The sequence below is a fragment of the Nelumbo nucifera genome, chromosome 4 (genome assembly GCF_055504915.1).
Source record: "Nelumbo nucifera cultivar China Antique chromosome 4, China Antique-T2T, whole genome shotgun sequence".
Classification (NCBI taxonomy): domain Eukaryota; kingdom Viridiplantae; phylum Streptophyta; class Magnoliopsida; order Proteales; family Nelumbonaceae; genus Nelumbo; species Nelumbo nucifera.
This window is the reverse complement of record NC_142652.1, coordinates 75583644-75598883: the sequence shown is the minus strand read 5'-3', so window position 1 is coordinate 75598883 and position 15240 is coordinate 75583644. Positions and strand designations below refer to the sequence as shown.

The 15240-nt window shown below is 33.7% G+C and overlaps 1 protein-coding gene and 1 pseudogene across 1 annotated transcript; both read left to right on the top strand.

The window, feature by feature from the left end:
• The first annotated feature begins 560 nt into the window (after positions 1-560).
• Positions 561-2213, top strand: LOC104605151 (granule-bound starch synthase 2, chloroplastic/amyloplastic pseudogene; annotated as a pseudogene).
• Positions 2214-14012: 11799 nt separating this feature from the next.
• LOC104605015 (uncharacterized) lies at positions 14013-14819 on the top strand. Its single transcript, XM_010269604.3, has one exon. It carries the CDS (start codon positions 14131-14133, stop codon positions 14620-14622), a length of 492 nt encoding a protein of 163 aa, XP_010267906.1. The 5' UTR covers positions 14013-14130; the 3' UTR covers positions 14623-14819.
• Positions 14820-15240: the final 421 nt, after the last annotated feature.

Here is a 15240-nt window from a genome sequence, read left to right as displayed (position 1 = left end):
CAGTAGTAGGGGGGGCCCACACGACAGCTCATCAGGGGCCCACTTACCTTGCCACTCTAGCCAACTCGTCGCCAGCTGCATTATCCCTCATCCCTTATCCTTATCCTTATCTTATCTTATCTTCTTAGTAAGAGTTCGGTTTGCCACTAGAAGTAGGAGTTGTGTTACCATTAGAAGTAGGTAATTTATTTAGAAGAAGAAGTTTGAGTTTGATAAGGATTACCCTAGCCTATCTGAATCCAACAAGGAACCCCCTTTTGTAATCTCCTATTTAAGGAGCTATGAGTTGAAATAAAGGCATTCAGTTTTCCAGTCAAGAGAAGAGTGAGGAGAGTTCGGGTGGTCTCTTGGACAAATCACCCATTCAATTTTCCACAATAGGGTTTGCACACAAGGGAAGGTGTAAGGGAAAGCAGGGCTTTCTCCCCGTGGACCGACCCGTGACGAGATCCTACGCCCGGGTCCATAACATTCTGGTATCAGAGCCAAACGTCATGGGCGATATGGAGAAGCTATCATCCAAGGTCCACGAACTGGAACATAGGCTAGCAGAAACCAGCATGGAGGTTCGTGAAGTCAAGGAAGATGTCCGGGAGTTGCGACACCTGCTGGAAGCATTCCTCTTCAACAAAGAAAGGAGTTATGAGGGAATCACCAACACAAACACTCATCGTCCAGACTGGGCAGAGGCATCCAGCGAACAGCAGATCGCTGCCCCGACAGCCGTAGTTATTCCCAAGTATAGCCGTTTGGAGTTTTCCTCATACAACGGCAGCGGCGACCCACTGGGATGGTGGTACCGCTGCGAGCAATTCTTTCGTAATCAGCGCACGGAGGATGAAACTGTAAAGTCTCCTCCTTTGGCTGGGGACAATGTCATGAACATTTTATTGGTACCTGCAGAATGCGCTCCTTGGTCGAAGACAGGTGGACTTGGCGCCGTTGCTGGGGCTTTATCGAAGGCTTTGGCTCGGCGTGGACATAGAGTTATGGCGGTGGCACCACGGTATGGTAGCTATGCAGAAGTCCAAGAAACAGGAGTGCGCAAGAGATATAAGGTGGATGGGCAGGATACGGGGGTAACTTTCTTTCAAGCTTATATTGATGGCATGGATTTTGTGTTCATGAACAGCACTATGTTTCGCAATATGGAGAAAAATATATATGGGGGAGGCCGAGAGGATATTTTAAAACGCATGGTTCTCTTCTGTAAGGCTGCTCTTGAGGTTCTCTTCTGTAAGTATACTCGATGCGTTCTTGTGATCCACAACATAGCACACCAGGGTCGTGGCCCAGTAAGCGATTTTCGTTATGTGGATCTTCCACAAAACTACATAGATCATTTCAAACTACATGACCCAGGAGGTGGGGAACACTTCAATATCCTTGCAGCTGGCCTGAAAGCAGCAGATCGTGTAGTCACTGTAAGCCATGGTTATGCCTGGGAGCTGAAAACTAAAGAAGGTGGCTAGGGTTTGCATCAAATGATAAATGAGTGTGATTGGAAGCTGAAGGGCATCGTGAATGGGATTGATGCAAAAGAAGGGAACCCACAGTTGGATGTTTACCTGGCATCTGATGGCTACACCAATTACTCTGTGGAGACTCTTCAGACTGACAAGCCTCAATGCAAAGCACCTCTACAAAGGGAGCTTGGTCTTCCTCTTCGGGAGAATGTTCCTCTGATTGGGTTCATTGGCAGGCTTGACCATCAGAAAGGTGTTGATCTCATTGTTGAGTCCATTCCTTGGATGGTGGACCAGGATGTGCAACTAGTCATGTTGGGCACTGGGAGACCTGACCTGGAACAGCTTCTCAGACATTTTGAGAGTCAACACCATGACAAAGTCAGGGGTTGGAGTGGTTTCTCTATGAAAATGGCTCATCGAATAACTGCTGGTGCAGACATCCTATTCATGCCTTCTAGATTTGAGCCATGTGGACTGAACCAGCTTTATGCACTGAGCTACGGGACAGTCCCGGTTGTTCATGCTGTTGGTGGACTGAGAAGTAGTGTGCAGCCGTTTGATCCATTAGCAGAGTTCCAAGCCACGTATTCAGAATTCAAGCTTGAGGACAAGCTCGTAGTCCAAGAGGGGTGTAATGTTACAAACACAGAAGCAGTAGACACACTCGTAGGCGAGCCTAACCACCGCGGCCGGCAGCAGCAGCGAAGGGCAGCAGCACACCACCACGCACAGCAGCCCGCATAGCAGCACGCACCGCCCGACAGCACGCAACATGCACCACGCGGCAACAACACTAGGCAGCAGCACTAGGCAGCAGCATGCACCACACGGCAGCAGCACTGTGAGACGTGCGCACCGCCCGACAACAGTAGTAGGGGGGGCCCACACAACAACTCATCATGGGCCCACTTACCTTGCCACTCTAGCCAACTCGCCGCCAGCTACATTATCCCTCATCCCTTATCCTTATCCTTATCTTATCTTATCTTCTTAGTAAGAGTTCGGTTTGCCACTAGAAGTAGGAGTTGTGTTACTATTAGAAGTAGAAGTTTGAGTTTGATAGGGATTACCCTAGCCTAGCCAAATCCAACAAGGAGCCCCCTTTTGTAATCTCCTATTTAAGGAACTATGAGTTGAAATAAAGGCATTCGATTTTCCAGTCAAGAGAAGAGTGAGGAGAGTTCGGGTGGTCTCTTGGACAAATCACCCATTCAGTTTTCCACAATAGGGTCTGCATGCAAGGGAAGGCACAAGGGAAAGCAGGGCTTTCTCCCCGTGGACCGACCCGTAACGAGATCCTACGCCCGGGCCCATAACATTCTGGTGTCAGAGAAAGCCCTGCTTTCCCTTGCGCCTTCCCTTGCGTGCAGACCCTATTGTGGAAAACTGAATGGGTGATTTGTCCAAGAGACCACCCGAACTCTCCTCACTCTTCTCTTGACTGGAAAACTGAATGCCTTTATTTCAACTCATAGCTCCTTAAATAGGAGATTACAAAAGGGGATTCCTTGTTGGATTCGGCTAGGCTAGGGTAATCCCTATCAAACTCAAACTTCTACTTCTAAATAAATTACCTACTTCTAATGGTAACACAACTCCTACTTCTAGTGGCAAACCGAACTCTTACTAAGAATATAAGATAAGATAAGGATAAGGATAAGGGATGAGGGATAATGCAGCTGGCGGCGAGTTGTTTAGAGTGGCAAGGTAAGTGGGCCCCTGATGAGCTGTTGTGTGGGCCCCCCCTACTGCTGCTGCCGGGCGGTGCGCACGTCTCACAGTGCTGCTACCGTGTGGTGTGTGCTGCTGTTGTGCGGAGCGTACTGCTGCCTAGTGCTGTTGCCGTGTGGTGCGTGCTGCTGCCTAGTGCTGCTGCCCCGCGGTGCGTGCTGCGTGCTGCCGGGCGGTGCGTGCTGCTGTGCGGGCTGCTGTGCGTGGTGGTGTGCTGCTGTCCTTCGCTGCTGCTGCCGGCCGCGGTGGTTAGGCTCGCCTACAAGTGTGTCTACTGCTTCTGTGTCTGTAACAGGAACACACCAGCTACTAAATTTAAAATGGTTCAATCCCCTGCAGCCAACTGAGCCAAGTGTAACGTGTTGTTTTATCAGTGGTTCGATTGAGCCATGTAAACACGTCAGTATTTGGAAAAGATTAAAAGAAAAGAAAATCACATCAACTCATATTTGATTCAAAATACTGGTATGTACACATTCCATTGGGAGATCTTCGGATTGTCTTGGGACAGCTGTTGTAGTAAATATGGTCTATAAGCACACAGGGCATATGTCATAAACAAGAACATAACTTAGGTTTGATGAGCCGGCTCAAACATGGGCAAATTTGGTTAAAGAGCTTTGATCTACACGGTGCAAATGGATCGGATCAGGATCCGAGATCCGATCATATTTTGTTGGTTTCGGATCTTCAGATCAGATTGGATCAGAAAATAGGATCTGGTGAGAAATAGGATCATATTCGGATCACCCCTTATCTGATCCAAGAAGATCCGATCTGATATAAATATAATGGTTTTGGATCTTTAGATTGGATTGGGCTAGAAAATAGGATCTGATCAGAAATCGGATCAGATTCGGATCACCCATCACCCGCTATCTGATCCGAGAAGATCCGATCTGATATATATATATATATATTTATTTTTTTAAATTTGTTATATTAATTATTTTTTTAATAAAAACATGAATATATATGATGAAAATAGTTGAAATGATACTTGTATTTTCTGTTTTTCTTTTTTTAAATTACTACATTTTATTTTTCTTTTAATAATTTATTAATTTTTTAATAAACTTATATTGGACCGAATCAGATCCAAAAATCTGACTTCTTCATTGGATTCATATTTGAATCCATTATTATGAGACCCGATCGGATCTCCGGATCAAATTGAACCGGTTCTTAATAGTGTCGGATTGGATTTAGATATACCCTGGTTTAAACCAATCCGATCCGTTTACATCCCTATATAGGGAGGCGCACAGGCATGACTATAGCTCTTTTTTACTCAATTTGAAAATAGTATAAATACATACAAATACGTACAAATATATACAAAATAATAAAAAACTAGTCATTACCCGTGCATTTGAAAATAGTATAAATGCATACAAATATGTGCAAATATATATAAACTAATACAAAACTAGTCATTACCCATGTGATGCACGGTTTTGTTAAGAAAAATCGAGAAAGGAACTTTATGACACTTCCAATTAAACGGTGCTCATCTAAATCCAATACAAGCATTTTTTGAGGTTATGTCTAGTTTATTTGATCTTGCACTTTAGTGATAGTAGCTAACTGCCTATGCTTTAGATAAATCTGTATTATTTTTCACGTCTTAAGGCTAAACTTTTTTTTTTGTACTTATGTTTATATTATTTTTATGTAAAATTATTTTTTATCAAAATATTTTTTTTTTTGGTTTCTACTTATTTCTGAATAAAGTTAGTTATGGGTAAATTTGTTATTTAAAGAAAATTAATGCATTACATCAACATTTTCTATTTCGAATACTAATGAAAGGAAAATATTTGCACCTTTTCTCAAAAAAATATGGGTGGTTTTTGTTAAGGTCAAAACATATATACGGGAGATTCATAGGATTGTTAGAAAACCCAAGGAGGTTTGTATAATTTTCCTTATTTTTAAATAAAATTTAGGTTGATTTGAAATTAATTAAACTATATATTTAATGTTAATAAATTCTTATTAACTTTTCTTTTTATTAATCCTTATTAAATTTAATTAATTATATTAAATTTTTATTTTTCAATACAATTTAAGTTTGTTAGTAAAAATTAATTATAAAAATAATAATTATTAGATAACTTTGTATTAGTTTTGTATTAATTTTAAATGGATATTAGTTTTTAATTTATCTTATTACATTTTATTAATTTATATGTTTTTATTATATTAATAAAAGTATTTTTTATCAATAATAATAATAATAATTGTTTTTATCTTATTTTAGTAATTTAATAAATTATTTTTACTTTGGTTAATTAATTTTTATTATTTTAACTGGAATATAAATGGATTATAATTTTTATAATGTTTTATTCAATATTTTCAACTCACTGTTGACTCAAATGGTTAAAACATTTGAACTTTCACTTGGCCTTATTTCTAATTTTTGGTTTCTTAAAACCTACTATTTTGTTAAAAAATGTTGATTTGGTCAAAACCTGATCAACCAAGGTGGTTGAAGCATTCAGTCATTGGGTCATGGGTTATACAATATACAATGTATTGAAAACTTTTAAAGGACTTAACTTTGTGCCCAATTGTTTTATTGGGATGATCTTTTTATATTTTAGGTAGCTTTTTGTGCTCTTTGCAACTGCACTAGACGTAAAAAGAACTCATTTTGTGGTTTCAAATTTAAATTTTGCCTTTTTAATAAAAAATAAAAACTAACATAAAAAATACAAATTGAATATAAAATATATACGCACACAAAATGTAATTATATTATATCATATTATACATATACAGACAGTTGAACCATTGACTCATGACCTTGAGGCAAAATTTATTTAACCTCTAAGTCAATTTTTAAAACACTGAGTTTATTTGTTGAGTGAATTATATAATATTTATTTTGAAATATAAACTACTTAATTAATTAACTCAAAAATTATTTATCTTTTAAATTAAAATAGATTATTTAACCGAATAATATATAATGTATATTATTATATAATGCATATATAATTATAGTTAAATTGAAATGGATATAGATATAGATAAAGTTAATGAATTTTAGGCAATTTAATGCAGCAATGAGAGGAGAGAGAATCAATGGCATAATTATTGAGAAAAGATAATTAAAAGAGTTAACGAGAAAAAGGAGAGAGAGTTAATGGTGAGTTAATAAGATCAGAAGATAAAAGTCTTAAAGCTTATTGGCAACTTCATTTAAAGCTTTCTAATATAGTTGCAACTAGACCCCTTCTATTATAATCTTCTAAAGAGAGGCACAAAAATGTCTAAACTACCCATTAAATTATTATATTGAGGCTGATTTCTATAAAAAATATACAAAATTTATCAACAACAATAAAAACTAGAAAATTTAAAGTTGCAGCTTTGACTTTGAGGGGATGTTCTGTAGTGTGGATGAGAAATTGGTGGGTGTAGATTAATCCACACCACACCCTATGGCAGGGACTAATCCACACAACACCACAATCCACAACTATTTTGAACTGTGAAAAGACTGTGGACTGGACCAATCCACATCCAAAGTGTCGTTCTGTAGGCGTGGTGTGGCCCAGTCCACACCACATTTTTTGATTCAATGTATCATCTCATATACATTTTATGAATGATCTACACATTTGATGATAAATGTCTAATTTATGCATTTTATATGATAAATATAATGAAAAAAGACATCAATAAATTAACATTAACCAATAAATATTAATTTTAATAAAAATGATAGTAAAATAATTAAAAATAAAAATATTTAAAATATTAAAAAAATATTATTTTATTGATAAAAACATTAAAAATTAATATTTAAATAAATAAAAAAGAGTGGAGAAGGAGCACTGCCAGACATGCTCTAGAATTAAAATTAAAAAATATTATTTTATTGATAAATATTAAAAAATAAAAATTAAAACATTATTATTTTAAAATATAAAAATTAAAAAGAAAGAAAAGTATGTAAAAGAGATGTATTGTATCAAAATAGTGTAAAAATGTTGTGGACCAGCCACATCTACGAGATATATGTGGCTAAGATTTTGGATTGTGGATAGGGCTGGTCCATGATATAGTGTGGACTGGTCCTGTCCACGACCAACCGAACGGGGAGTTCACCCCATCGTGTGGACCAAAATGGTCCATCCACGAGATGAACACGTTACCGAACGCCACCTGAATTATTGATATGAAGGATAACTTTGGAAAATAAATCAACTTTAGAAAAGAGATTGAAAGGGTTTGGGCTAGCGATTCATATGAAGAGAAAATTTGGAAAATAAACATTTTGATAAAAAATAACTGTATGCGTATTTTAAACATTTTGATGCCTCTTTTGTAGAAGATTCTAACAAAAGGGGATCTACATGCAACTATATCAAAAGATTTAGGAAAGGTGACTACAATTAACAAACTTCAGGGAAGTTTCAGCAACAACTAAAAACTTTAAGGGAGGTTTTAGCAATTTACCCTAACAAATTCATTTGGGATATCCAGTTTGCTGGTTTTTGGCAAATTTTGTGGACGAGTGTTAAACGACTAAAAGTTTAGCTGGTAATTGTATTATGGTGGGATCATACTCCAGACTTCTTATTTCCTTTTATATCTTTTGTTTCTAGTTTATTTCTTGTTTGTTTATCAAATAGGAATTAATGCACGCAACATAAAAAAAGAGAATAACATACTGAGGATTCTTCCACCAAAAAAAAAATACTGAGAATTCCACTTTTATTTTTTATCTTTTTGATAACTTACTCAGAGTTGTTTACCAAAAAAACTCAGAGTTCATAACGTGCATCAGAATTTCACTTAATGAGCCTCTTCTATTTACCTAAAAACAAGAGTATGTTCGATCTTTGCAGATAACGACACCACGCAATTAAACCCAGCTACTTTTCTGCTCTCTCCCTCTCTTTAATATTCCTGTCAACATCTCCTACCAAGTAGGCAGACTTAGGGGTGAAGTTCTGAAATCTAAACCAACTTTGCACAGGTAGTCTCCTTATATGCATGAAGCCATGAACTAATAACTGAGCTCAGGCTCGGATTATAGATATCACCCATTATTTATTTGCATTGTACGGGATTTGTTGTAAGAAATTGAGGTAGAAGGATTCTTATGCGATTTCTTATTGAAGTCAAACTAAATTCATGCATTTATTTTTGTGGTATGCATTATTTGATAAAATTGTATTTTTAATAATATTTATTGAAGTTGATTATATCAATATTTTAAAAATAAACCTGAAACTCAAACCGTTTTGGCCACTGATTTTCAAATCAGTGGTTCGAATTGTCTAGTCCGAATGGACGTCTAGTTGCAATTTAAAAAAATAAAATAATTAAAATGAAAATGATCAAAAACTGTTTTTTGGGCCAAACAGGTTGATGCTTAGACTGTGTGACTCAATGGGTCATTCACCAAAGTCAACAATTTTTGGCAAATTAAAGTAACGATTCTGAGGTGAAATAGAACCTGTTGTCTAGATAATTTCCAAGCCAAACTGTGTGACCATTTGACTTGATGATGGTTTAAAAACTATGGATTATACAATATTATGTATTGTATAAAGTCTGTTTTATATTTTTGATAGGAATAATATATATATCAAGCTTCAATAAGGGGTATTGGAAAGATAATTTTAAGAGATGTTTCGGGATACTCTTTGGATATGCATGGACACATGAAAAATCAAGATACGCATTGATACATTAGAAAACTTATATAAATCCTAAAAAAAATACATTAATAACAATAAATATAAATTTTATATGACTTTATATAAGTTACATAAACACTTATAAAGAAAACAATTTATTTAAACATACAAAACCATACCTCAATAGTTTATATAAAATGTGAGATATAGGAACAAATTGCTAATTGTTGAAGATAATGGAAGGAGTAAAGTGAGTATTAATTTTTAGAAAATTAATATAATTTATATTAATGTTTATTAGTATATAAATTTTAATAATCAATTTTAATATTAATTAATGAACATCCATTAAGAAGAAACATTGCTTAAGAATAAAAATACATACAATTATAATTGATGATTGAATATGGTGTAGTGGTTTGTTTATGCTTATTACAACTAAGTTACTAGGGTTCAATACTCTTTATCTTTCTTATTTGTAGTTTTAAATATGTTGGTTTAATGACAAGTCTAGAAATTTTCTCATTTTTTGAATTTTTTAATTTTTTTAATCCATGTCATTTTTGAAACTACCAATTATAAACCCTACTTTCTCCAAAAAAATCCTCCTAAAATTTCTCCTAAACAAGCTCCCCCACTATCTTAAACTTTCTCCAAAATTATCTCTAATTTAGTAAAGAGTGTCTCTCCTAAAAATCATCTCTAATTCTTATTTATCTTCTCCCCCACTTATTATCTACATCTATCTAAAGAAAGTTTGAATTAAAAAATTTTAAGAATTTTTTTAATATTTAAAAAAATTATATAATAACTTTAAAATATTTATTGAAAGACAAAAAATAATAATAATCGATTTAATAATGTTCATATTAATAATAATTATATATTTTTACAAAATTCATCATGAAATTATGTACAAAAAATATAAATTATGCTTTTTTGGATTATTCAATCTTAATGTTATTTAATAATAAAAAATATAACATTAAAAATGAAATATTATTTAAATATTTCAATAATTAAATATCTTAAATAACAAAATATTAAAATTAATATTTTAAATCAATTAATAACATATTTTAAATATTTACTGAATAACTTTCAATTATAATACATAGATTAAGATTTTAAATATTTAGTTAAATAAATAAATATTTTAAATAACGAAATATTTAACATAACTAGATTTTAAATAGTTAAAATAACAAAATTATGTATTAGTAGTAATATAATTTTATGGATTATTAAATTCAACAAGTAATTAATATTTTAAAATTTAAATAATGATATTATTTCAAAAAACAAATAATATTGTAAATAACTAATTTCAATTATACCAATTAATAATTCTAGATAATAACTTTAAAAAAAATTAATGTTTAATAATAATAATTTTAAAAACTTAATCTATATTTATTATATATTTATATATAATAACATTAATACTTATTGTATGTAAGTAATTATTTATTATTTTCTGTGATAAATATATTTTCAATAATTATATATATATATATATATATATATCTTTGTTATATTATTTAATAGAAAATTTTCAATAATTATTAAATCAATTAATAATATATGTTAAATAGTTACTGAATAACTTTCAATTATAATACATAGATTAAGATTTTAGATATGTAGTTAAATATCTAAATATTTTAAATAATGAAATGTTTAACTTAACTAGATTTTAAATAGTTAAAATAACAAAATTATGTATTAATAATACTACAATTTTATAGATTATTAAATTCAACAAGTAATTAATATTTTAGAATTTAAATAATGATATTATTTCAATAAATAAATAATATTGTAAATAACTAATTTAATTTATACCAATTAATAGTTCTAGAAAATAACGTTCAAAAAAATTAATGTTTATTAATAATAATTTTAAAACTTAATATATATTTGTTATATATTTATATATACTAAAATTAATATTTATTGTATTTCAATAATTATTTATTATCTTTTGTGATAAATATATTTTCAATAATTATGTATATATCTATTTTTATTTTGTTATTTAATAGAAAATTTTCAATAATTATTGTAGTTTAAACTTTTGTTTATTTAGCCGACTGGAAATACTAGAAATCAGGTTGGTCAGTTTCACTAGTTTGATTAGGAATGGCGACGAGTTTAGGTGGGAACAAGGAGCCTCTCCCCATCCCCGTCTCCACGGGGATCCCCACTCCCCATGATTCTTTATAATGTCAACCATTATGTTTTTGTTTTTAATTTTATTTAAAAAATAAGAATAAAATAATTAAAATTTACAATCCCATTAGAAAAGATCTAAACATATTCAATCATATTTTTAAAAATATTAACATATAAACATATGTATATATATATATATATATATATATACACATATAAATGCATGCATATATATACATATATTAGTGGGAATCCCATGGGATGGGGATCGGGGTCCCCGTGGGGTAGGGAGTGCTCTCCCCATCCCCGTGTCGTCCCTGCCAATGGGGATGAAAATTTGTCTATCTCCATCCCCACGGGGGAAAATCATCCCCATCCCCACCCCATTCGGGGCGGTTCCCCACGGGGATTGGGGAAAATTTCCATCTCTAAGTTTGATAAACAACCCTGTCTAAAATTAATTATTGTTATTTTTTATTATAAAAAATTTATCAAAAGTAGTATATAAAATATAAATGATTATTAATTATTATATAAAACAATTGTATACTCTTACATGTTTCTATTATTTATCTTTAACTTAACAAATTCCTTGCATGGCATAGGTCCCCGCTAGTTATTAATTAAGAGAGACAAAGAGTTATTAAGAGAGAGAGAGGTAATAACTATAGGGGAGTAGGAGTTATTTAGGGCAAGTTTCCTTAAATGTAGGAGTTATTAGAGAGACAAAGAATTATTAAATAGGCTTATTTATGAGAGAGAGAGAGATAATCTAATATTACAATATGTATCAGCCAATACATTCAAAATATCGGTCCATATCAGTCCTGTATCAGTCGATACAGACCTGAAACAACTTGATGCAGGTCCATATTGATCTGATACAGACAAAAAGGAATGAAACTACTGGATTTGTAGCGTTCCATGTATTGGGATGTTGCTGGAATGGTACATACCAGTTGATACATTCCGATTTTTTAAACCTTGATATATATATATATATATTATAGGTGTCATATTGTAATATTTATATATATAATATAAAATAATATATTGTACACATTACCTATTGGGGGAGTTAGTATCAGGCTCTGGGTGGGTTGGACAAATCACGGTTTCTGAACTATCATTGACTTGACCTGAAACCGTCTAGGCAACCAAATCCGTTTCATCCCTGAACTATTCCTTTGCCAAAGATCATTGACATGGAAAGCAACCCATTGACCTAGGCCATCAAACTGTCAACCCATTCAACCTATACAATGGTTTTTGGCTGTTTTTATTTTATTTTTTAAATTGCATTGGGTTGTTCATTCAGACCAAACGATTGAACCATTGACCCAAAAAACGATGGCCAAAATGGTTTTGGTTCTAGATCAGTTTTTAAAACATTTGGACAAATACTAACCCACCTTGTCCTTAGATCCCAATCAATGGTTAAAACAATTGCCCCAATGAAGGCGGGACAAGTTGGAGCCCGAATAGGGGTGGGTTAGATTGCCATCTTTACTTGGGTTTTCAAATGCACCATAGAAAATATAATTGAAAAGATCGATGAAAGTCTGGTTGGTATCGGTTGAACCCTTATAAGGTTGGGTCGGGATTTAAAACTGTCATTATGTCGGGTTCGAGTAGAAGCATTGTTGAGTCGGGTTAGGGTGAAGGCAAACCCATACTGAACCTGACTTGTTGTGTTTATCTTTTATTATTTTTAATTTGAAATTAATAATTTTTACTTTTATTGAATTTTAATTTATTTAGTAAATTGTTATTGATGTATAATTTAAGTTATGATGTTATGGTAAGTTAACTACTTTTAAAATTTTTTAATAATGTTAGAATTTGCTATTATAAATTAAGTATAATATTCTTGTAATTAGTTTTACAATTATTATTGTTAAAATTGAAAATCAGTAATTTATTTTGATCTTTCTATTATACTAATCATTTTTAATAAAAATTAAATGAACAATTTTATGAATTACTAACATTAGTTTATTAATTTTGCAAACTATTATTATTAATCGAGTTTAACATACAATAGTAGCGGTAATGTCAACACATGGGGCCAATATTATATGTTATACTCGTAAATATTTCAAATTGTCCCTCTATATTAAGATGTCTCTCTTATAATTGACCCACGTTTATGAATTAAATGAGAGGGCTGGAAAGGAGTGAGAATGCAAGAATTAGAGTTTAGGAGAAAGTAGAGGCCATATGACGTGGACTGATTTGATTAATATATGCATAGATATGACTTTTTTTTTGAATAGCATAGATTATGCTTATTGAAACCAAAAGTTTAGAGCCATTTACATTCACATATATACAAACATAGTTCAAACCAATTAAGTTGATCCCATCTATGCTACATTGGGGATGGTTTAACCTGCAAACGAGCTTGAATTGAAGCTCAGGCTCGTCTCATGAGCTAGCTTTTTGGCTCATTTATATCCAACGGCCCTAACTACTTATTGGATCTGTCTTTAATCGCTCCCAGAAAGAAGCAACCACATTGCTGGTAGAGATGCCTCTCAATTAAAATTAACCACTTTCCTCCTATATATTGAAACCTGCCTTACCTAACCCGATCAACACTTTGTACAGGTGAATGGCAATCCGTCCGAGACTATAAATGCTGATCCACTCTGCAACAGAATCAAGTAATAATTAAGTCTAACTTATTATTCCAGAATAAACGGAATGCAAGTCCATAATGCATCATCCACTGAATATTTTTCCTTTTTCTGTGCATTAAATGTGGCAACTTAAAATTTGTCCTTCTGATGGGGGGGTTAGTTCAAGTTTCTAATCAAGACCTCATATCTGATGTGCCAAGGTCGCAACAGTCATCTTCTCACAACCAAAAGAAATTAAATGTTGGTTTACGAGGCTATATCATGAATTTTATCAATAAACAAGGGCAAATTTATGGCTTCACCACTATATTAACCCGCTTGATGAAGCTGTTTGGCCACTTCTCTCTCTTTCTCTCTCTCACTCTGTCTACCTCGCACTCTCGCACTCTCGCTTGCTCGCAGCACAAAGAGGCGAGAAGAGACCGATCGAGAGTTTTTGTTAGAGAAGAGATGTCTTTAGTAACAAAAGATGTGATAGCCAATGCTGAGGTCTATTACGGCGATGAAATCTGTCGAGAAAAGTTCAAATGGTTGCTCAAGGAGATAGGACTGCCAAACAGTATCGTCCCTGTAAGAGACGTAGAAGAATGCGGGTACGTGAGGGAAACTGGTTTTGTTTGGCTCAAACAGAAACAGAAGATTGAATACAAGTATGAGAAGGTTGGTAGACTTGTTTCCTATGCAACGGAGGTCACAGCCTACGTTGAGCCATATAGGATTAAGAAGCTGACTGGTGTGAAGACTAAAGAGCTTCTGGTCTGGTTCACTCTGACCGACATTTGCCTCAACCCCAACACCGGCAAAATCAACTTCAAGACTTCAACAGGTCTGTCGAAATCCTTTCCGGCTTCAGCATTCGAGATGGACGAAGTCCCAGAACCAGAAGCTAAAGAAACCAAGGAAGTAATGGAAGTCAAGGAAGGAAAACTTATACTAGTTTAATACTAGATTGAAGACTCGAGACTCTGAATATAGATAGCTTCTTGAGCTTCGTCATGGTTATCAGCATCTTTCATTTTTCTTTTCTCTCTCAACTCCACACCTTCTACTACGTACTGTGTTTCCGTTGTAACGTGCTATGCTAAAATAAATGAATAAATGAACAAATCAATAAATAATTAAATAGAGTATTTTCGTTACGTGGGACCAAAAGCTAAGCAATGGAACTTTGGCCTTCGGGTTGGACTCTGGATCTCCTGCCCACAAGAACTCTATTTGTAAAATACTATCTCCGTGCATTGGAAATATTTACCCGTGCATAATAACATGTTACAGTATGAGATTTTCTGCCCACGAGAATCTTGCCCATAATATACTATTCCCGTGAATTAGGAATATCTCTCCTTGCATAATGCAGAGGGTGAGATGTTTTCCATATGTGGCTGCGATAAAGGTGAACAAGGTTCTCGTGGGCAGGAGTTCTAGACTCGAAATGTTCCCCATATGTGACTGTCATGTTATGTGAATAAGTGTGGACAGAGTTGCTGTGGATAGGAAATCCAGACTCTTAAGATTGGGCCTAGGCGCCTAACCACCTAGGCCAAAACTGGGCCTGAGTTT

Coding starts and splice junctions, on each gene's coding strand:
- LOC104605015 (XM_010269604.3), top strand. CDS start 14,131: ATGTCTTTAGTAACAAAAGATGTGATAGCCAATGCTGAGGTCTATTAC.